This window comes from Drosophila simulans, chromosome 2L, assembly GCF_016746395.2.
Source record: "Drosophila simulans strain w501 chromosome 2L, Prin_Dsim_3.1, whole genome shotgun sequence".
Classification (NCBI taxonomy): Eukaryota; Metazoa; Arthropoda; class Insecta; order Diptera; family Drosophilidae; genus Drosophila; species Drosophila simulans.
The window spans coordinates 5,807,752-5,831,956 of record NC_052520.2 but is presented as its reverse complement, the minus strand read 5'-3'; the positions used below and the strand labels follow the sequence as shown (position 1 = coordinate 5,831,956).

The window sequence follows — 24,205 nt, the reverse complement described above, 5'->3', positions numbered from 1 at the left end:
AGTGGGGATACAAATTGCTGTGCTAAGCAAAAAATTCGACCACTTTTAATGCAGCCGCCTCCTCCTCCTCCTGCTCCTCCTCCTCCGCTGAGTGTCATATTTTTCCCTTTTTTGGCAGCCGCAACGGAGCGTGTTCTCCGCCTGACCATAAAACCCCTGTCATCAGATATCGCAAGTCAGGTCTATAAAGATATGGTATATAAATTGCGGACGCACTCGGTGGCGTCCAAACTGCATGACGTTATTTCGAAATGGGTGCAAGCCATACTCATATTTGAAAGTAATGATCCTTGCTGCTTCATTTATTTATTGATGCAGACTCGCACTAAATCATATCCTTAGACTAAGAACTTGAGAGCAATGCTCCAGGAGCTGCATGTAAGTTAATTGGTTTTCCCTTAAGAATTGGCTTACTCTATCAATACAACTTGACATTTATGCTTCATTTTTGCTTCATTTATTTATTGATGCAGACTCGCACTAAATCATATCCTTAGACTAAGAACTTGAGAGCAATGCTCCAGGAGCTGCATGTAAGTTAATTGGTTTTCCCTTAAGAATTGGCTTACTCTATCAATACAACTTGACACCAGTTCCGCTTTGGCCGCCGACTCGATCCGAGCGATAGGCTGGCTACCAAGATCACAATGAAGTACTAGCTAACGGACAGGAAGTGGGTCCATCCTTCGATGGGCTGCGTTCTAGGAGCGGCGCCCGAAGAGCTTGAGGGGCCTCCTCCAGCCGCGTGGCCATCATAGCTGCTCGTTCCCAATGTGGGTGGTGTCCGTGGGCAGCGAGTGGGTCTACGGGGTGGAGACGGCGGACTGTTTACGCGTCTAATGTCAGGTGCCAAATGCCGGTGGCCAGGAAGGCGGCAATTGTACTCACCTGCAGCGCCTTGCGCTTGTGGTGCATCGATGAGTTGGAGGAGGACTTGCCCTTGCCCTTCTTCCAGGAGCAGAGGAGCAGCTCCTTCATGCCCTTCCGAAAATTGCGACTGAGGAAGGCGTAGAGAAGGGGATTTACGCCCGAATTGAAGTACGTGACCAGAAAGGTGAGCGGTGTTAGCAGCGCATTAAAATTGGAATCACCGCGATACGAACGTGACCTGCAAATGCATATACATGGAAATAACTATCTGCTCTATAGCTCTATATATATATTATATATTATATATTATATATATTATGTTGGGCACAATGTGTGCTCTGCGTGTATGCAAATCAGCATCTGTTGGATAAACACTCCCCATTCAACTGACTTCTGGGGGCTGTCCCCCCAGTAGATTACAATTTTAGAGCCATCCAACGCTAAACTTGGCCGGTGAAAAGTTTGCGCAATTCGAATTTATTCTATTTATTCTCTCCCGCCTTAAACGCTTTTCCATACGACAAGTTTGTGTTTCCCCCTAATAAATTCATGAGCCAAACTACGCTAGTGAACCCATTAATTATGCAAGAAATAAAGTGACACACTGTGGACTTTATATTTAATTAGAGAGACACTTGATTCAAATCTGCGCAAGGACTGCAGCTACTTTAATTTAGAAGCCATCATTTGACGTTTGCACTGAAAGAGTCATCTTATTAAGAAAAAATTATAAATAAAATCTGCTATTTATTGGTATGATTTTAAACAATTTGTGCACCAAAGAATGCCCTTTTTGGAAACTTTGATTTACTAGTAAGTAGTTAACACTTCCATAATTTTTCCCTGTGCAACACTCTAAATATACGACGAGTGGCCTAGGAAGGTGCTGACTTTTGTCCACTCGAAAGTGTCCAGGTGATTAAGCTGCTGCTGGCAGTATTGTTTTTGGCCGTCTGGGAGCAAAGAGGTCTCGAAAACTTGCCTAATGGATTGGGGAATTCGGGCAAGAGCAAAGTTTCTCGCCGCCTGCAAGTATGCAACATAAACTTTGCCCCAAACTTTCCACGCAGAACAATATTTAAAGAAGACAAGGTATTCCCATCACCTCCATCTTCATCTACAGCTTTTTTTGTTATTCTTGTAATTTTTTTTGGCTTGGACAAGGCGAACTTTGGAGCAACTGTCAAATTGTCCTGTACTTGCTGGTCGCTAAAAACTCGCCCTGCACTTTCAACTGGCTCAGTTCAGGGAAAGAGTTGGCCAACTGATTGGGCCACTTGAATGGCCTTCGCTTTGCTTTGGCCGCTGCTTGAGAACTAAAGTGGCTCTTAGCAACCGTTGGCAAAGGCCCAGCTTCGAGCCAAATGTAAATGTCACTCCGAAAAGGGGCGGGAGCCACGAAATGAAGAGCCCAACTCTGGGCACCGCCATTTGTAGACGCAATGTGCTGCATATTCCGTCTAATGAGTCGCAGTTGCCAGCTGCTGGCAGTTGACATCGTTATCCTTATCAGCGGACTAGCGGCACAAAGGGGTTTTCGAGCTAATAATGAAAACGTGGCACACCATGACTCCACCGCCGACTCACCCAACCTTGTTGACCCAACGCATTGCAGTTGCCGGCAAATGTAAGCGCGTGGCAATTACCCGGACGTGCCCGCTTTGTGCGGCAATAACAGCTGTATGATAATGTGGCCATTGGATCAGCTGGATTTCGCATCCGATTTGTGCTGTCCTCGTGACACGGAAAATTTTTTCATTTCCTCAGAAAAATAAGAGTGAATATACTTTATACTTTTTTTAACTGGTCTTGAAATTCCCCGATATTACAGAGTGTGCAATCACTTTCAGTTCCACCTAACAATACCAATATCCCTGGGCATCCAATTCTTCAAATAAATAAAAGCTGAAAGTTCAGACAAGTAAACAAGTCCCACTGCCCAGACGGGCTAGACATAAATCTCAATTATGGCGCTGCGGGAAAAGTGGCGATGTGGAAATCCATTTCTCTTGTATTTGGCCAAATATTATTTATATTTATTTGTCCGCCATTCGTTTTACATTTGTGCAAATTGAGTGCTCGAACGAAAATTCAAAAACATTTTCATTTTCGTTGCGTTTGCCAAAAGTGCAACGTTGCAAATCTGCAGCGAAGTATTTTCTTACACGTTGTTACAAAATTACACTTGATATTTGCACTAATGAGAACTAGAAGATCGATATGTATTTCAGTAGTTATTCACCAAAAACATGAACTTATGAACATTAAATTGGATTTATTGCACATTGGCATGTAAAATGCTTTCCAATTTACAATTGACTCAAAAATGTTTGGGTTAGTAAAATCTGCATGCCAAGTATCTAAAATAAAAACGTTTCTCTTACGTGCCAAAAATTGCCAATGGCTCTAGATTTTCACACTTGATGACTTTTCCCATCTTCAATCAATCTTTTGTCTTTCGACTTTCGCTTAAAGGACATTTCTGTAGCATTTATTTTATTTCCAATTTACGGCAGTCAGCAGCTTAAGTGCACGTTTTTAACTCTACCCAGGGAGCAATTAACTCCTCCTCGATTTGGCAAACAACAACACTCCCACCGCCCACTCACTTATCAAGTTATCCGCCCACGACTCCCGCCAGCCGGAAAAACCAAAGTGCCCGAATTCAAAGCGAACTAAGCGTTGCGTCCACCCATTCGAAAGTGCTCCACCGGAAGCGGAACTGATAGCCAAAGGGCTGGCTAAAACGGACTTTTGTTGGCGACCGCTTTTGAAAGGCGAGAAGAAAGCGAACCTGGCGTCTTTGGGATGGGATTGGGATTGGGATTGGAAAACGGAAGACCGCTTTCAAATCATTTAGGCCAGCGGCAAAGCAGGCTGCATTGATGACTTAATTGTTTACCAGCCTCGATTCCAGCAGGAAGCCATCTAGGGCTTATCTGCCCACTCGCAGATGTTAATTTCCCGTCCAAGGGACGACTATGCAAATTCCCGCCGATTGCCGGTGCAATATACCATAAAATATTGTTTACACTCAGTCCGTGTGGGCTGATGAATGGCTTGCGGTAAGGGATAGGGCTAGGGATTCGGATTCGGTTTCGGATTGGATTGTGATGGCGGGTGGTGGGTGGAGGAACGTACTAGGTACTACTCACCAGTACTGCCACATTTTGCGGGCATGATACGGCAGATTGCAGAGGGCGAATGTCAGCACGAATATTATCAGCATGCGGACAACGCCGCGCCGGGCGCGTAGGACGTTGCTGGACGAGTGGGACATGTGGGTGGCTCCGGCCCCGCCTCCGCCGCCGCCCACCAGTCCGCCCACTGAGGCGTTGCCCGCCCGCTGGTGGTGGGCGTGGCCGTGGTGGTAGAAGCTCGTCTTGCGGCAGGCACTGACAATGGGGCGATCGGCCTCCAGGGACACCTGTGCGGATTAACAGGTGTAATGGCATTAGGTCGCTGGCCACAGCAAATGTCGAACATTATCATATCGATTTTCATATTCGATTACAACCTACCTTGCAATTATCGAGCTAATTTGTGGTGTGGGTTTTGTGTGGTTGTTGTTATAATTGGGGGGTTAGTAGAGGGGGAGCAAAGAGTTTTATTGATCAAACGAAAGGTAGAGAGAGAAAAGAGTTCAACAGAAAGATAGTTAGGTTGTTATCTGTGTTTATCGGGGTCATAGGTTAAGGAACAGCGTAAACTAAAGTTATGTAAAAGTTTCATAGAGGTGTGCCCGCCATTGTTTTTCTTCCCAAACTTCCATTACTGCGACTTTTTAAAACGGAAAACATACCGAAATCGAACCAGTGCTCCTGACATTTGATACTTCGATGGATATTAAAAAATTCAAGGGCCTTGCCTTTGGTGGTTACCAATTTTCAAGCTGCGGCAGTTGCACAACTTTTCCGAATGTCATCGTGTCACAAATTCTCGACTTTCACCCGCCGGCTTTTATTGACAAAGTGAGCTGCTGATGCTGATCAAGAACAATGATGTGTGTGCCAGTTTGTGTGGCAAAGCTGCTGTCAAGCTCGAAATAAGAAATAAGAAATACGCCATGGTGCACCCGACCAATTGAACCTGCTGTCCGGCCACCGATAATGGGAAAAAAAAAAACACTTTTGCCATAACTTTGGCCTCGCACTTGCAGTTTCACCCTGTGCCGGTGGCTACTTCGCTCCACCGCTCCACACTCCAGGTGTCACATCGGTGGCCGAGTTTGTGGCAAGGACTGCGATGGCCTTAATGTGAATTGACACCTGCTCCGAGCACCGTGCCACTTGGCCCGGCGAAAGTGCGGGAATAACAGCGCCGGGTAAAGTTTTTACGACTGCCAACTTGGCCAGGCCGGCCAATGGTGTATCTAATAAATTAGTGCTCGGATGGCGATGTGATTTTCAAGAAACATTATTTACCACACAGCACGTGCGAACTCAATCGAAGTTAAAGCCGTTCTGGCCAATTAGGGAACAAAGGTTCGACTCCACTTTCGGTTTATTGCCATTGTTAGGCTTTTAAGGCTACTCCTCCATGCTCAACCTGCGATTTTTCCGATGCAGTGTCCACCTGGCAGCTCACCTGGCTCTCCGTGATGCTGACGCCGCGCTTCTCATATTTACTGCTCTGTTTGCGGGACAAGGACGTGGTGCTGCTGCCGCCGGAAGCAAGTGACGGACCAGGACCGCCCCCACCACCGCCACCCAAGCCCACTCCCGCCACTCCTGCCGACGAAGCCGCCGATTGCAGTTGGTGGTGCTGGTGGTGGTGGTGATGGTGGTGCTGATGGTGGTGGTACATGCTGTTGTGCATACCCATGCCAATGTCCTGGCAGGATGCCTGCTGCGGCTGCTGATGCTGATGCTGATGCTGCACCACATGCGGCGTGAGGCCGCGCGAACTGCGCCACAAGGCGATGGCGATTTTGCTGTACAGCACCTGCAATGCAAATGGGTTCGTTAATTTCATTATTCAAATTTCATTGCGGAACAAGGGGCGATTTTATGCAAAAAGCTTCTCAATTCTTATCAAATTTCTCACAAGAAATTGAAAAAAGGAGCAGTTAAAAAATATAGCGAAATCTACACTTGCATCCATCAGTTTTTTAAAAGACGAAGAAAAATCATTTCGTAGATTAATCATTATGCACCCAAAGTTATTTATATTTTATCTCATTAGAAAGATATTAATTATTAATATAATTAATCACTTTCGTACTCCCTGTTTCTTAATCAAATTTAATTATTAATTATAGTCTGCTCAATGCTAGGTTACGTGACTAGGAAACACTTTTGGATTGCCGATGAATTTATGAACATCCTGCCCAAGGATTGGTTAAACACAATTATTAACTTCAAGCTACGTATCATATTTTACACTTACCGTCATCACCAAGAGCGGCATAACGTAGAGGAGCACGAAGTTAATCATGTCCAGCAACTTGGAGTTGAACATCTCGCGGTCCAGGACACAAATCTCCTCCTCCTGGCCGTCCTGCGTGTGGATGTTCTTAATGGTCTTGCTGAAAACAAACTTGGGCGTGGAGTAAACTGCCGATGTAATCCAAACTGTGACAATGACCATCTGCAAAAAAACACGCATTGACGTTTTGTTTTGTCTGCTCGGCTGCCAAACACGCAAACAATTTGTTAAATTGCGAATGAACACACTGAATTTGCATGTTAATGGATGGCCCATTTCGTTGTCTTTATGTCTCTTGTAGTTTAATTAGTGCAATCGTCATTACCGAAACGTATTTTTTGTCTGGCTGTGATGAAACAACCGGGCTATGTGGTTCACCCCTTTGGGTGCGACCCCTCCACCCATCACCCCTTCCGAGTGCGGAAAAGTTTTCCCAGCCACAAAGTTATGCCCACGGCTTATTAAGCCTTTCGAGTTGGTTCTGTTCTGCCGGTTAATTTGCATGAGTCTCCGGGCTCGGTCTAATAAGTTTCATTAGCTTGCAAATTGTATTCAAATGAAGTTATCAAAGTTGCGAGAATGTCTCAAAAACAATACATAAACGGGTTACCACCGCTTTTGACCCATCAAATTGGGAATTTGAACTAAAAAGGGCAACACATAGACCTCATTTAAAATGCATACTTGGCTATTACTGGCCGTGAATATGAGGTTTATGGTTAGAACTTACCCTCAGACGAGCCGCAGTTAGGATCTGTTTGCAGGTAATGGGGTGTACGATGGCGAAGTAGCGCTCCATGCAGATGACAACCAGGATGAAAATGGAGGCCGTGTAGCTCAGGGAGTGGACAAACTGGTACATGCGGCATAGGAACTCGCCAAAGACCCAGCTAAAAAGGACATTAATAATTATTTATGGGCGAAAAGTTTCGCTCTTTAAAGAGCAGATACTTGGCAATATTGGTGGCAGCCACATAAAATGTTATGACACACGCCCGCCAAAACTAATGCGACATTAAGGTGTCTTTAGTATTTTATGGTGCGCAAAGCTTTTTCCTTTTTATTACTATTTCGGCTGAAATTACATTCGAAAGCCGCATTTGTGGCTCGTTATTAGCAATGCCACGTAATTTCGCACTCATGCGTTTAAATGTCCCCAATAATACTATAATAAGCATAATAATCCTGTCCTGGTTGTCGCCAAGATTTTGGATGATGCGTATCTCAAAAAGATTCCCCATTTGCCTGGTGATTCAATGTCTCTCTTTTAAAGGGAACAAATCTTTCTTTAACATAATAGCTTGATGTTTATAATCATTAAATTAAATTGTCACCGGCAGCCGTTTGCCGCACATATAAATTATGAATGCATAAATTATGATTTTTCGTAATCTCATATCATTTTGCATATGATTTCTGGTGGGCGTCAAGTTGTGCGCATAATTTAGCTAAAATTATGCCAAACACAGATGATGGGTCATCTCAATAATTTAGTTCTTTGGCCACAAAAAGCATATTAGAAATTGAAATGGAAAATATGCAAACCAATTTCATGATTTTAAATCGGCAATGCAAATAAATCATTATGCCTGTTTATTATTAAGTGCATAAATGGCCATTTCAAGAATTCTAATGAGATAGGTAATTACTTTTTTTTCTAAATGCATAAAACATAGCTTTTAATTAAACACAAATTGTATGCAATGCTCCAATTTAAATTAATGAAGCATTATTTATTTCTGACACTGCGACTAAAATTTTAAATTAAATAACTTATAGAAACTGTAAGCCAAACTCATTTGTCAAAATACTTTTTTAATTTGCCCTGCAAATCTGAAAAAGGCTTCTTTGTTTGAATTTTCCTCGCTTTATATGTGTGCTCTTATTTTTTGTGAACACGTCACTGCGACGTGTTTTTTGGGAAAGTTAAGGAAACACAATGCAAATAAACATGATTGGAGTGAAAGCGGAGCGCGGGGATAAAAGCCCGAAAAGCCTGAAGTGAAAGTGACGCCTGCGGAGTTTTAGTTTCCTTTATGTGACAGCCGGCGTAAATGTTTCACGGTTGAAAGTGGAAACTTTTTTGGGGCTTTGTTTTCGAGGCACATGGAGAAGTCTGACACCGTTTCAGCCAAATTCTGCTGCGGATAAATAAATAAATTTAATCGACCATTCAACATTCTACTATCTGTATAGTATTAATTTTTAACCAACTATAACTAATCTTCAATTCAAAAATGTCAACTAAAAAAACGTTGCTATAAATGCTTCACTTAAATTGTTTGCGTATAAAAACGGACATTAAAAACTATTGGAAACTTAACAGTGAAGTTGGTTCACGTATTCTTCGTATATGTTTTCCGAGAATTTTGCAGCTCCGCTCGTGCATAATGAAACGTTAATTTAATACTGAAATAATGTTTTTACCCAACTGTCACTCACCTCTCTATCAGATAGATGGACAGATTCTGCATCACACAAAAGAGTCCAACACAGAAGTCGGCGAACGCCAAGTTGGCCAGGAAAAAGTTGGTTATTGAGCGCAGTCGTCGTGATAATGTGACCACCAAAATAACAAGGAGGTTACCTGAAAAATTCACAAAATAACAATGCGGAATTAGAAGATATAGAGTTTCGTACCACCGTTTAATTGTGCTGTGGTCACAAATGCACTTTAAAGATTAACGAACTTAGCAAATTATTTGTGCGCTAAATTGCTAAATAAATTAGCCCGAATTTTTTCACATATATGAGTGTTTCCCAGAATTTTAATTTATTAAGTATGCCCTTTAATAAAAATATTGGTAATTACATATACATAGCTAATAATCCATGTAAGCTTTAAATGGTTTATTAAAATCAACAGAAGTTGTAGTGCATCAAAAAGTGTTTGTTTAAGATATTAACTAAAAAACAATGGATAGAAAAGCCAAAATATTTAAATAAAATATATAGTATGAAGTTTATGTTTTAATAAAAGTACTTTGAGAGCACTAAAGTTTTCGCTTTGCTTTATGCCCTTTTTATTGGCCAACTTGGAAAAAGAAAACATTGACTTTACAGTTAGTAAAGTTACAATAAAAGTTAAATATTATTACAAAAATCTTATAGTTACGGCTGAGTCTGCATTTAAAATTTATTTTACAATCGGATGGTCCACAATGTTACGCATTTGTTTCTGGAGCCTCACATGGCAAGCAAATGTCGGGAAAAACTTTTTTAATTACACCGGGCAGGGTGACAGGAAATGGGAGTACAAAAAAAAAGAAGGAAAATGGAAAAAACAAGCCAGAGCTGCCAAAAAATACGAAAAACGTGCAACACTACAAACCGTGCTCTGAAATTCGATAGGAAGGAAAAGAAACTGCATGAGAGTATTTCAAAGTTTCAGCGGTGGATTCAAGATACATAGTCATAGATACACATCAACATGTATGCTTTAGCTATTGAAATCTGTAGTTTTCTTGAATTAGTTAAAGTCAAATGAGTATATCTAACTAACTGACTTATTAACCTGTTATCATTCCAAAAACAGCTAAACCATTGATTGCTCGTTCTTGAATTGCACCTCAAATTTCGATTTTATCTATAGGATACCAACTAGTTGCGTTCGCCCCTCACAACTGTTATGATATTGTTCTATCGCCAAGGTTACTGCCATCCAAGCATTCCCATTTGAATATGACAATAAGGTATCTTGTTCAAGTGACGGCAACAAAGAAGTAACCAAACGGAAGCTTTAAACGTGTCCGCCCGATGTAAATTTAGTGGGCGAGTGTGGCGCTGTTCGTCCTTGCGCCCACCACCCCCATCGTTTACGCCCACATTCCGGGCGCCAGTGAAACCAACCGAGTTGCTTACACTTTGCAATTGTCCGTACAATGGCCGGCCACGCCCATGTCTGTGCGGTGGGGGCGGCGTTTAGACGCCATTCGGAATGGCGACTACACATGTTCCATTGCTTTATTGTGCATGCTGGTGTCACTGCGGGTAATAAAGCCTACAACTGACGATGGCCGAGATTGGCCAACACCCGCAAAGAGCCCAATCGAACGACTAACGTAATTGATTCTAACCATCCGGACTCGCACCCGCACCCAGATAAGACGCAAAGTTAAAGGACATTCCGTACTCGTGTGTGTGTGTCTGCAATTAAGCATTGCAGAAACAAATAGCAAATGGCCTAATGGGCGCTATCAATAAAATGTTTTCATTATAATGCGCCACATGGGGCGTATGAGTATTGTGCGAGTGTCTATGAAAAAAAGTGTGTTGTTGAGGAGGAAGACTGCCCAAATTATTCCGCATGAAATGGAAAATGGAATTTTCTATTATTTTAGATTCTTCAAAGCGCTTAAAAGTTAGAAGCAGCAACACTGAAATATCACATTAACATTGCTAGCAACTTGAGTATTATGCTCTCTATGTTCGCAACATAACTATTAATACTTTGCCTATTTTCCTGCTGCGACCAGAGCCAAATGGCCAAGAGCAGAGTGGAAAAGAACTGAAAGTACTTAAATACTAAGCAGACTGGACAAAAACACAGCATAAGCCGAACAGCAGGGCATTGAGTAATTGGCAAGTCAGCAGTAAGTTTGCACATCCTGGTCGACCCAGAAAAATGTCCCTGGGGCACCGCAAACGGCCGGCAGGCTGTCTTTTCTTTGCTTTCATGTATGTTTCGGCAGGCCTTTGTGCCCCATCATGCTACATGCTGCACAATCAAACATAACATCGAGCTCTGCTCTGATTAATGCGTATGAGAACTATAAATCTTGTGTATATAGCAAAGCACTATATACACAGGAAAAGCGTTGTAAGTGCACATAGAGAAATGTTGCCTGAAAACCTTAGCTATTATTATCTCTTAATTAGATTAAAGTTATGACCAAAGGCCATAATATGCATAGCTGACGGGCTAAAGTTTCTAAATCAATAATTTCGTAATTAAATCACTTGAGCTATTAGAACGAGATAAGTCCAAGTCTACTACTCACCAAAGAAGCAGCAGCAAAACACCAGTGTGTAGAGTGTGATGAATATTATGCGCACATCGGTGCGATCAAAGATGTACTCGCTGGCCTTCTCCGCATCCTCCTCGTCCTCGATGACCGCACCACTTCCGTCCCCCGAGAGTCCGGTGGTCAGGGCGGGCACGAGGGATGTGGTGGAGTCGCCATAGAGCAGGATGTAATCGGTGCTGCTGCCGTTGATGGGCGGACTGATGGTGCTGGTGACATTGGCGGAGGCTGTCAGCGCGGAAGTAGAGAGCAGGGTGAGCAGGATGAGCAGCGTTGTCCAGTGTCCGGAGAAGTGGGTTACGGTGCAGGGCAGCTGGGACGGTTGTTGTCCGGTGGGTGGGCGGTGCGGTTGCCGCTGTCGGAAGGCGGAAGTGCTCTGATTCGGAGAGCTGTTTGGGCTGCCGTTGTTTTGATTATGCACCACCCTGTGGTGGCCGTCGTCATTATCACTGTTGAGGTCGTAAGCCGCTGATATGTGTGCCCCATCAGGTCGCCATCGCTGCTTATGTTGTTTTCGCTGCTCCGCATCCGATTCCCGTTGCCAGGACCTACCCGTCAGCATCATCGTCATAATCATTTGGTGCGTGTGGCGACGACTCCTTGGGCCGCCAATAAAGGACGCAGCTGCAAGGACAAAAGACAAAAGAGTGCGATGGAATTCAGTTAGTTCTTGTCTGCGGTTCCTTAAAGCATTCACAAGGCAGTTGCTTAAAAGTTTTGATTACATTTATGTTGTTTTCGAAATCTTTTCTTTTAGGATAATCCTCAAAGCAGAAACATTTATGATAATTCTTAAAGCGGAAACATTGGTTTTTTACCAAGTATCTTATCAATGGCAAAACATAGCCTTAATCTTATGGTTAAGTCCGCATTAATGGTTCGTAAGCCATTTTTAAAGCCAATGCACACGTTTACTTTTTGATGTAGTCGAAGGACTCCGAAGGACAGGTTGAGTTCATTAACGGCGAAGTCACGTCTTATATGTCCTGCGGCAATTAAACGTGGCCCTCCTGAAAATCTCGCAGCCGCCTACACAAGTCGTCGGATACTTATTGCTATAGCTGTTTGAGTGGACATTTTAATTAAGCCGCCTTTAATAACGAACATAATTAAAACATTTGTCTGCACTAGTCAAAAAAAGAAAAGGAGGGAAATTATGATTTTCCATTTGCCACGCACGCAATCACTGCTCATTCCATCCAATATTTGTGTATATCTGCTGGCTGCCACTTTGCTATTTTTAATATGCACAACGCTTTGTTGCTAATTACGCGAGTGCAGTTGGCAATATCATATCTCCCCCCCTCAACCCTGCTCCCTTCTCCACCGTTTGCATCTTTGATTATTGCTCTCTGGGCTCGTGTACGTGCTCTAATTAATAGACACTCGTATGCAAACTCACTACATCAAACATGCGCAAACATAAAGACTGTCAAGTAATTAACACCCTCGATTCTTATGCGCCCATATTTATAGGCGCTTTAAGGGGTATCATGCATGCATAGCATTTTAAAGAATCCATGAAAATCTGTGGGGATAATCCACGGTATCAGAGTCTAGGGAATCTGCACTTTAAAGCCTTAAGCTCTATAAGTTTTCATTTGATATATACTGCCAACGAAGGCAATATGCGCGGAAAATGGCTATAAAGTTAAAATGTTTTAAAATGAACACGAAACCATTATGTTGAGCTTTAAAGGGTACTTTAAAGTAACGTTTAAAGCCATTAAATATACTGTGCTGAGTGAAAGAAACTAGTTTTTAGCACAAATCACTAATTGGCTTGAAATGTGTAATGAGAATTCTTCTTAATATCGACCCTTTTTCATATCTTGCCTACATCAGTTACTTGCAATTAAGTGATTTAACTAGAACTCAACATTCAATTACGCGAGAGATTGACATTTCAAATGAATAGAGAAAAACACTCCCTCGTTGAATTTAAACTTAGTATAAACAAACACATTGAAGTCTTAGCGCTCAAGACATTAAGCTGGAATTGCACTCTAAATTCCTTACTTTACTTGCTAGAATTTACGATTGACTCCTCGCCGACTGCATTTTAAACGCCTTTTAAGAAAATAGTAGCAAATAGTTGCTTAAATAAGAAAGTGAGAAGGGTTTGCGCGCTGCCGACGACTTCCGGAACGGAAATACGGAAATTGTTTGGTGCTCTAATGAGGCAAGTGGCTTTGAGCTGCAGCCGCTAAGGAGAGTCCTAAGCCCGAGACAAATGAAAAGCGACGTTTGCCGGGTCTTCTGCTTCTAAATTGATTTGCTTGATACTGATTTAATTAAAAAACCAGCTGCTAGTGCAATGGGTGCTTCCTTTTCGATTTTATTCAAGTGCCACAGGGGATTTCAACCCTGCAATACTTTGGCAAATAACAATGCTAGTTTTTGATTTCTTAAGCATTCGATTTTTCAAAAACTTGAGTAATTGGCTAGAATATGGAAAAGCTTTGAGATAAGCCATAAATAGATATTTAAAGTCGGAGCTTTTCTTAAAAATCAATGACTGCAGTGCAAATGGAAAGCATAAACAGAACTTAAAACACCAAAGAACTGTCTCTTTTTTTGCCTTCTCCAGACAGAAAACAAATCGGAAAAAAGAAAAGTCATTACAACTTGCTCACATAGCGAGCAAATTGCGGAAAAATATTATTTCCTCTTCTTGTGGGCAACGGCAGCCAAAATTGCAGAATGTGAATGCATGTTGCATTCAGTTGTGTGTGTGCGAGGCTGTTGCAATTGGAATTCGGTTCCCATTTTCCTATCTGCCAGCCACTTTCCCACCCAATCCGCATCCGAATGTTTGCGTAAATTGCGCTCAAGTCAGGACATTAGGTGGTAATTGAGTGTGCCGACAAGAACCAAGTGAAAAATGCCTTCCCACAGCGACGGCACTTTCCCAGCAGTGCTGAAAGGAAATGGGGCGACTAGTTAGGTGGGAAAATGGAAGAGGCTCTCAGGACGGCAATGAATTTTGCCAAAAATATTAAAAAATATTAAATTTTTGGCAAGCTGAGAAATTAAAAAAAAATTGGTTTGCACCTTCTTTAGCTTGTTATTATGCCCCATTAAAAATATCTGTCTCACCACTTGCATCGGCATAGCTTAATTGGTTTATTATCAATTTGTTGTTGGTTGGAACAAAAAAACAACTGCATTGCACCACGATGATTATTTGTTATTTTCTGGGAGCCAAATTCTCATAAGCCGGGTCAGGCACAGAACATTTTGTTGGTAGATTCTAACTTTTTAACTCGTATGTACATCCCAAAGCCTCGTCGGTTATACGGACAGAGCAATGGACGGAAAGACATAAGGACTGTCGAAAGGACATCTGAACGGACAGACAAACGAACAGACAAACAGAATACGAATGGTATAAAATGTCTTATGCTCCGTATTTTGCTTTATTAATGCTAAAATATTACTTTGATTTGTAATTATATGCTAATTTCCACAACAGTAGTTCCCTTATTTTCTAGCATTTTAATTTATTCCCCGCTCGGATTTATTGACGCACCTTTAAGGCAAAAATAAACTGAAACCTCATATATGCATTCCTATTTTTTGATACGTTTCAGGGTCTGGGGCAACGAGAGCCGCAGTTTCCGGGGCCAACACTTTGCAAGGCGACACCTGCTGCAAGGTGGTGCAGGAGAAATGCGTTTTCACGATTTGGTGGCACGCTCTGGTTGCTCTGATGGCCGTGAATGTGCGCACCGCAACCTTGGTCACCTTTTGTCCTTTGACTCGCCGCGGCATTGTGTGCCAAAAATATGCAATGGGAACTGGGACTATTGTTTGTCTGGCGGGTGGCATAGAATTGGATTCCAGCGGGCGGCGGAAACGGCACTTTTGGCTTGGACCACGTTATTGGAAGCCAATTTAGCAGACAACATTGGCTCAAATGGCGGCATCGCGACGGGTGGCCAATTGGTGCAATAACAGTGCTGCACGAGATGCTCGAGTTGCATATTTATGGGGCATGGGAAATTAATGTGGCTCGGATTGCGAAATGAAATACGGCTTAAACGGCAATTGGCGATTGGCATCGTCTTCTTGCGACAATTTTCTTTAAATTTGCATTCAACTCAAGCCCGGAATCCTGCCATCCTGCCACCCTTCCATTCTGCCATCCTGGCCACCAGAACTCTTTGCATCGACACCGAATAATTTATGACAGTCGCTGCCAAGTATTGCGGATATGGGGAGGAGTTCTCGGCCGGAGTGGTCGAAGATTATGCAAAGTTTTCGGCGCCTGCTCGCGGCAGTTGGAGCACCAACTTTTCCAACCGAAAAGTGGTGCCCACTGGAAAATTCGATTCAGAATGGAGCAACTTTTGGCTTTGGGGAATTTCGGGGCTTACATATATGACGTGCTTGTGGGCGCGAGACAAGCGTGAGAAAATTGGAGGGCGAAGGCCGGAAATGGCAGCGATATGCGCGAAGGACTAAGCCCTGGGATTTCGCAGCGGGAAAATGAACACCACATCGAAGGGCCTTTAAAATTTATTAAAAAATACCAAGTTTTCGCTGGCCAACCAAAAAACTGGCTGGTTGCCATTTGGGACCCGGATAAGCTTTTACAACGAGCCACTCTAGCTCCAATCTCCGACACAAATCAATTTCAAGCGTTTGCGGCCCCAGCAAACCCTTCTGGATTCCGTTTCATTTGGGTTGAAATACAAATGGTAACATTCAAAAACCGCAAAACCAAAACTGGTCTCAAAACAGCTATTGCCTATTTTATACGCAATCAAAAGGGAGCCAACATGCGATCCGATTACGCAGATGGCTCAAATGATGGCTCCATGGTTGCAACTTGGCCTAAAACCGAACCTGTGCAATGTTGCTCTATTGACCAAATTTACATTAGGTATTTTATCCTTTAAGATGATTCAATGCTTAACGCAGAAAACAGATGTGAAGTTTGATTTTTAAGGAGTTTACAGAGTTATTTTCTGGAAATGTTATTATATATATCTAAAAACTGAGAGCTTCCTGCGGAAAAATCACTGTAGATCCTGTAGTAGATTTGATTCCATTCACCACACAGAAAATTGGAACATAACAGCTATAATGCCATTGTCGGAAATTTAAGCTCCAGCAACGAATACCCGAAAATAATGTTGAATGCAATTCCATTTCGTAGAATTGAAAAATAATAGGCACTTTCCATTTATGGCCAAACATTCCACAACTCCGCCTGACTCGCTTTTAAACGAGTCCTAATGTGACAGGCAACATAAAGGGAAGGCAGCAGGCGAATTCCCAGAGGCAACGACACTTGTGAGCTGCCATTTCGAAGGAGCAGGATATATACGGGCTCATGGCTCAAGGCTCCAGTGTATTGTGATGTTGCCGAGAAGGTCCTGTACGTGGAATGTGAGTGCTCGGGGAGGCCTAGAGCTCATTAATTAGGCAAGACCGCAACTAAAGATAGGAATTGAAACAATGGACGAGGCGAGCCTTGAAAATATGTTGAGGACATTCATCATACTCAAGTGTCGGTCAGGATGGTCGGTCGCCGGCAGCCCCATAAATATTACATTATAATTATGAAGGCCAGAAAGCTGGGGTATGAGTGTGGGGCGGAAAAACTTTTCGCTGGAAAATTAATCAAGCACTTGCGAATAACAAGAACAAGACCAATACTCAAACTGCTCACGGCCATTCATTATTTTGAATGCCGTCTGGCCAACTCACTAATCGAAGAAAAAACAATACGCAACATGTGCCAAGTCATAAAGACACGATGGCCAAGAATAGCAGAAGGGCATCCACATGGCTTGGAATATATTTGCCAGTCCTGCAACTTACACCGATCACATTGGCAACAGGGCGCCAATTAGGCCAATCAATTTAATTCGATGGAACAGGGAAATCACACACTCGCGCAGACAACGATGTAATAAACTGAGAAAGGCCAACTTCGCTGGGCTGCACAGTACATACATGTGATTGACATTTGGCAGCCACAGTCATATATGACTTTAAGTCAACCTTTTCACATTTGGCCAAACTTTCGATATTCCTCTTTGGGAAATGCGGCAAATGCCACGGAAGAACGTCACGTCCGCGGCGTTTGACAAGTTTTTCACACGACTCCTGGCCTGGCTGGCGGGGTTAGGTGATAAGCCAAGTTTCGGCATTTGATTCAATTAATAGCGGATTACCCCGACCAGAAACACGAAACTTTCCGGCAAATTGCGCAACTTGTGGCGTACTCATTTGAAATTCAAGAACCTTATTACAAAGTGTGCACGGGTGTTGGGCAAATGCGAATCCAACGAGAGTTTCCGGTAGGTACTTGCAACACCGAAGAGGAATGACTTCACAGGGCTGAAGGAGCAAGACCACCTTTAATTTGGATGTATACTTTCAAGTTGCAACACTTTTCTGATAAATGACTTTAATAATACGGTGCTCTCAGGCTGGGAGAGCGTATCAAACAGCCCATCATACCCATGCCGAAAATCTATTAAGTAAGCCCCATCTGGCATTTAAGCCCAGGCTGAGGCGAAGATATGCCCCCAAGGCGGCGCGTCTTTTCAAATGGCATTTTGTGTACGACGCGCTATCTGGCGCCCATAATCATTTGTCCTTGCGGCAAAGATCCCTTAACCAGCTTTTCCCCCAGTCCTTGCCGCGTGTGGAAACCCTTGGGAATAGGGCTCGTAAGTTTGTCAGAGTTTCTCTGAAAGTGCAGGTAAAACTGGATGGTGAAAATTGATTTTGTCTGAGCATCGCCTCCCACTTAGGGGCTGACATTGCTGGCGCACGTTAAATTTAATTTATGCCATCGAAATGCAAACACACAAACGAAAAATGTGATTTACTCGCCGAGTTTATGTTGTCCATGTTGCTGTCGTACTTTATGTTTGCTCTGCTCCCCCTGAAGACGGCAATTTATGAGCTGGCATAAGAGCATCGAAATTAATAGCCAGCCGTTAGCCACATTTAGAAATTGGAGAAAGACGAAGCGCGTTAAGATTCATGTCCTCTTAAATGTATCTTTTTATTAAAGAAGCGGTGAGGAGTATAAGACTTTAGGCACTTGGACAATTCATAAAAAATGAAGGACATACATCAGAACTCCGGCCAGATTCAGTAGGTCCCTACGATAATCGGACAATTTCCATACGAAATGCATGGGATAAAACGTGTTTCTGGCTCTGTAATCGAAACAATTGCACCTTGACAGAAAATCCAAAACATTTTAACCATCGTCCGGGTTAACCCATTTTTGTTTGCCCTATCCGCCCACTTGCCAACAATTGTGTAGCTCAGAATGCTCTCTTGACCAAATAGGTTTTGTTTTCCACAAACTCGCATGGCCATTGGACCTCGTTCAATTTGAAATCACTTGATTCACTGTCCTATGTTTCGGGCTGCGATGTCAGTTGTGGCATTCAGGTTTTTCCGGGGTAAGTACGGATTTATTGTGTCGGATTGCCAAATGAAATAGAAGCACATGAAAGAAGAGCGAAATAATCAATTCATTGTGAGTGGTATTAATTGATTTATTGCCCTGAACATTGCAACTGCAACTGCTGTGGGTCAACATCCAAACTAAAAACGTTAGCTCCATAACTACAGGCAATGAAACAAATCAATCGGTTTTTCTGTTTTCAGTAACATTGTAAAATAACTGTTAAGAATTTCAAGGATCATACGCAAAAACAGTTTGGTTATTCGTTCAATTCGTTCGTTAGAAAAAGGCTAAAAGCCACAGACTCACTTATTTTTAAAAGCTAATCATCGCAACTTTATAGCTTCAAAAGTTTAGATTCGCTGGTGAAGTTTTGAATCTCTTTTCGGGCTACCATAGACAACTTCCGTCGGCAACAATTTCCCTACCACTTTTCCTGTTTCACCTACGTTTGTATGAATTTTCCAACATTTTGAAACTATACCAACTACGTCACGACGTCGTCAAGTTGTGAGGGCGGAAATTATTTTGACGTTTGTTGTGGTTTACAGCCCAGCTTATTCAGCCTGCTCCTCCTCTGCTTTTTTTGCTGGTGGCAACAGGAAGTAATGCCCATTTTTGTCCTGATCTAACCTGACCCTTTTATAGTGGCAACTGCCATGTATTTGGGGCGAAGTTTAGCTTTTCCTTTTAGCAAACGAGATTGCGGTTTCGCCGCTTGGCTGTTGTTTCAGTTCGTTAGCATAAATTTGTGTGGTGCTGTATGAACACAGCAAAATTCGCCACCGACTGGCAGCATTAGGAGTTGCGAACCTAATTATCCTTGGCAGCAGGCAAGGAGTCAGCTTTCCATGCAAATGAGTTTAAAATTGCGCCAAGCGTCAAGAAGGAGCAGCAAATGCTTAATGAATGCATTGCGCAAATTACATTGTGGAAGCCACAGGATTGCGTGACGTTTTCCTCCACAGTCGGTAGCAATTTGGGGCCCAGTGACGTGGCTGTTGTCTCCTGGCCAAGTTGAAAGTCCAGGCCCAGTACGAGGTGTCGTCGAATTGCTTGTTTTCTGCTTTCCACCACGAAGGTCACTCCGATCGACTTGACCCTGGCTGTAAACTGGCTCCAATTCCCCGATGATTGTTGTGTAAATAATACACGAAACATGAGCTGTGTTCGAGTGCCTCGACTATTGGATACCCGTTACTCATCTATTGCAATTTAAATATATGTGTAAAAAACATAACATTTATATGTTAACAGCGCCTTCATAAAATACTTAGAAACAAGTGTATGATTGTTATTTTTTAGACAACAAATAAATTTAAATTTCCTCATGCAAATAGCAAAAATAACATGAGCATCGGTTATAAAAATAATTATTTATTCAGAACTTTAATACATATTATTATTGCGCATCGATTATGAATCATAGCAATGAGATTGCGTAAAAGGTTAAAATGACAGTCATGACCTTTTGAGGCCACATTTCAAATCAAAGTGCGTGCCCACTCCCCAAAAATATCCAATTCCTTTGAGAAATCCTGCTGAATTCAAGAAATGATTAAATTTAGAAAAACAACGCTTAAGCTTGCCTAACAAGGTACTTTAAATTTGATCAAGCACTTGCAATAAAACACAGGTCTTGACTGGATTCCGCCACTTTTAAACAGGTACCTATGTATGCCGCCTTATGCAGGCCATTTAGGAATGGTCTATATATCTTTGGGCCACAGACAAATCGGCCATTAATATGCACTAGGCAAAAAGCTGAGATCGGGACATGGAACTCTATAAATGTACACGACTGTAGGGCGCTTAAGAACAACAAACATGTTTATTTGGGTCATTATGTAAACAGGGCGAACTGAGGAAAATTTGACCCCAGACCAGTAGATATGATAAATGGTAGGTCTTTAAACCGTAAATAACGCACATAATTTTTTAAGTTTGGTGGGCTTTTTTCAGGCATTGCAATGCATTGTAGGAACTTGGGGGAGGGATTCACGAGAAATTTAATTTCGTCTGATGAAAAATGTGCTGATATCAGATTCCCAATAATTTCACAATGCAAATTTCTTGGTTTACGACTTAAATAAACCGCACGGAATGCAATGAAACAAAATACATCGCTTTACGTAGGAGTTTTCATATTTTCCCCCACAAGTGCCGAAAAATATGCTACAAAATATGTTGGATTTGCCCAGCGGAAAAAGGGGTAAGAATCAGGCTCGTAACCAAAGTTTGTAACCGCCAACTGAAGCAAAGAAAACTCATATACAACATATGTATATACAAACATATGAAAGTCGTAAGCAGTGAGGCATAAATTGTCAGATTACCTTCACGTTCACTGCCTAAGCTTTATTTCACAAAATTGCCCTATAAAGTCGAGCTTGAAGAGCAAAAAATATATATATATTTTCAAATCGAAGGAAATTATCACAGGAAGCTCAAGAAAAACACGATACTTGGAAAATATATATTAAAGAAGCTCTTGCTTCGTTTCGAATTCCTTTCTTCTTTCTCATTTTTTTCAGACTTGTTCCTTGCTTTCCGCTATTTAATTAATCCGCCAGGGTTCATTAAATTAAAGTACTAATGAGTATACTGTATATACATAGTTCACAGAACCATTTCCCTTTATAAGCCCCATTACATTTTATATATGGTCAGTTTTTTTCGAGTTGCAACAATAACCAGCGAAGTACTTGCACTTTTAAGCGGAATGCGTTAAAATGCACAGTTCTGTAACAGACTTTTTTAATTAGTTTTAAATGGTTTTTAAAAATCTTAAAAAATGCGCAGCGCTAAAAGCTTTTGACTACCATAGAGCCGTAACAAATTAACTGATTATACTCTCATAAATTTATCCGAAATAATTCAATTAATTTGCGTTCGCTTCGCAAAAGCCGAAATTCCAATAAACGGTTGGATGGCGCAGACCTAAATTAATTCGATGTTGCTGTGGGTATTTGAATTTCGAGCATCCTGTCGTCGACAGAAAGTGGCAGGAAAAAGGACCCGCAGCGCAAAAGAGGCAATCTCACACCTTCATAGTTCAGTTGGCAATGTTTGTCATTTGCGCCTCATTTAGTTTTTGCCACTTGTGGGTGGCTGCAGGCGATTTCCATGATGCCCAAATCAGATGACAAAGTTTAATCTGTTAAGAGCCGTTGATTCGAGTCTTGAACTTCGATTTCTAAGTGCAAAATAAATCAGTTTCACCGAGTGCCTTGTTTTTGCACTAAGTGCTTCGTTAAACTGAAAGAAAGCGTTGATTAAGTGCGTGCGATTCATAAGCTGTGTTGCAAACTACTGCTGGGAAATAAGGTTGGACATTATTATTTGAAAAACTAAATCAAACCCGTATTTAATCCCTGCTTTTCCATTCGTTTTGTCGTATGTTTTCAACTTTTGAATGCGGTAAGAAAATATCCACAAAGGCAAAACTTAAATCTCTTTTGTGACCGTAATAAAATTTAGCAGGAAACAAAATGACCAACGTTATCCAGTGCCTAAAAACTAGCTTATATATGGCTGTAAAGCGAGCTTATGGCTTTAAACTTTCTTTTCTGTGTAGAATAAAGTTTTTATGTTTCCACTGAAGCTTTTGGCTCTGCGGAATGCCATAAAACCATATTAGTCAATAATTTACGAAAACCCTGGCGTACTTCATTGCGGACATACTTAATTTTCTCCTGTAGGAAAATGTGAGTGGATGTGAGTGGAGGACAACATGTACATATGTGTAATCACAAGGCTCGTGTCAACACATTTTTCAAAAGGTATCTTAATGAACCACCGCCTGTCTGTTTGTTGCTTTTGGCCCGGTGGTGGTGATGGCAAAAATAGGCAAGGACCTGTGCAAATACAAATCTGCCATTTGTTAATCGGGACACGCACAGGCAAATCAAAATCGGAAAAATAAACCAAAAAACAAAGGCGCAATCCGAATCAAATGGGCTAAGGCACACCTGCGACACGCTGCCATCACTTTTGTTTGTTCTCTACGGGATTGCGTGGGAACACTCAATTTTTGTCTTCCACGTGCGGAAAGTCGGATTTCTGACGATTATGCGGCAATCTTCACATCGTGGACTCAAAATTGTCAGATAATCCATATTTGCGAGATTAGCCGAATTAATTATTAATTTGAAACTTTCTCACCTGCGGTTGAATATCGGAGGATAAATCCTTCTAAGTATTAGTTAATATCTTTTCCTTAAGTGCTGCAAGTCTTGGATATGCTACCAACTTCGCTTGAATTGGTCCTTAAAAAGCTTGCAAATTAATTAGCCAGATTTTCACTCGAGTTAAATCACAAATTTAAGCACTACCATGTGTATAAGTCTATAGGAGTAAGACTCCGATGCGCCGAATCTTATAGGTTGCATTTCCTCTGGGTTCCTCGCAGATATTTTACGAACGAAATGCCTATAGCATTTGAAAATATTGTTTTTTCCCTTAACGCTTCAATTATTTAGTGTAGCGCTGGAATTAACAAAAATTGCTGTTCACTCATTGCGAATCCACCATGTTGTAACAATGACCTTCGTTTTTCACAATCGTTTAGTGCCCAAAATTATTTTATTATTTCCAATTAGCTCGGCGCGAATGTGGTTCACTTCTAAAAATATATCAAACATTTTCAGTAGATATAATTTTTGCAAAAAGCTTCATGCTTCCATTGTAATAAATCATATGTGTAAATAGGCATTTAAACAAAGGCTTATTTTAGCTTTTTATTTTGCAAGTGCATTTAATGATTGTTTTAAATTATATATAATTGGAGCGTAACCGTTTACCGTAAAACTTGTTCGATTTAGAAAAGAGTTGAATAAGTGGTTGTTCAATTATTTATCCTATAACACTATTAACACTATAATAACACTATTTTGAATTAATTTTTGGGGCAAGAAAACTTATTTTTCAATCTTGTTTAAGAAATAAATTCCAAAGTCGAAAGTGATATTACAAAAATGTTAGAAAATAACATTATGGTTTTAAGTTAAATCGTGTTTTGAGAATTGTTTTATATTTTCCGTTTTGACACGACTTTCGAGTAATCCGTCGGACGAAATGAACTGTTCAAAAAATGTATACATTTCACTTTTGAGATCCTCAATCTTGCGATAACTCGGTGCAGCTTTTCGCAATTTATTAACTTGCACTGACAGTATCATAAATATTTCAGAAATAGCGCTCCTGTAGAATCCAAACATTCGGCGAACTTACACAACCACGAGCGGTTATTCCGCTTTTTCAGTACGAAAACGAGTGAAATATTATTCAAATATCAACCGGAGTTCTATGTCCGAATTCCCGCTCGATTTTGGCATTTCGCGTCCGATTCGTTTGAGATGCCGCGACATTCTGACGGCTCGTTTCGCAAAAGCGGGCCAACGAAAGGCGTCCGAAACGGCGGCAGTCGACAGACAGCGCT

General features: G+C 41.7%; 1 protein-coding gene across 5 annotated transcripts; it reads right to left on the bottom strand.

Annotated features, from left to right (window-relative positions):
* Nucleotides 1-271: 271 nt before the first annotated feature.
* Nucleotides 272-24,146, bottom strand: LOC6731123 (trissin receptor). Of its 5 annotated transcripts, none has more exons than XM_016179622.3 (11): nt 23,998-24,144; nt 22,930-23,389; nt 11,298-11,945; nt 8,740-8,884; nt 7,028-7,187; nt 6,259-6,459; nt 5,458-5,814; nt 4,392-4,406; nt 4,026-4,297; nt 889-1,108; nt 272-803 (listed from the first exon to the last, which is right to left on the bottom strand). In XM_016179622.3, the coding sequence occupies exons 3-11, from the start codon at nt 11,896-11,898 to the stop codon at nt 753-755; spliced, it is 2,022 nt and encodes a 673-aa protein (XP_016023668.1). In that variant the 5' UTR covers nt 11,899-11,945; nt 22,930-23,389; nt 23,998-24,144; the 3' UTR covers nt 272-752. The 5 variants fall into 5 exon arrangements, with proteins under 5 accessions (XP_016023668.1, XP_016023665.1, XP_016023666.1 ...); XM_016179619.3 differs by having other exon boundaries at nt 22,930-23,253; nt 23,998-24,142; XM_016179620.3 differs by having other exon boundaries at nt 272-824; nt 22,930-24,146.
* Nucleotides 24,147-24,205: the final 59 nt, after the last annotated feature.

Bases quoted from the DNA above. Each gene is read 5' to 3' on its own strand.
- LOC6731123 (XM_016179623.3), bottom strand. From the start codon at position 11,898: ATGATTATGACGATGATGCTGACGGGTAGGTCCTGGCAACGGGAATCG. The intron at 8,885-11,297 runs GTGAGTAGTAGA...TGAATTTTTCAG, and splicing joins GTTTTGCTGCTGCTTCTTTG to GTAACCTCCTTGTTATTTTG. The intron at 1,109-4,025 runs GTGAGTAGTACC...ATGCATTTGCAG, and splicing joins CGCAAAATGTGGCAGTACTG to GTCACGTTCGTATCGCGGTG.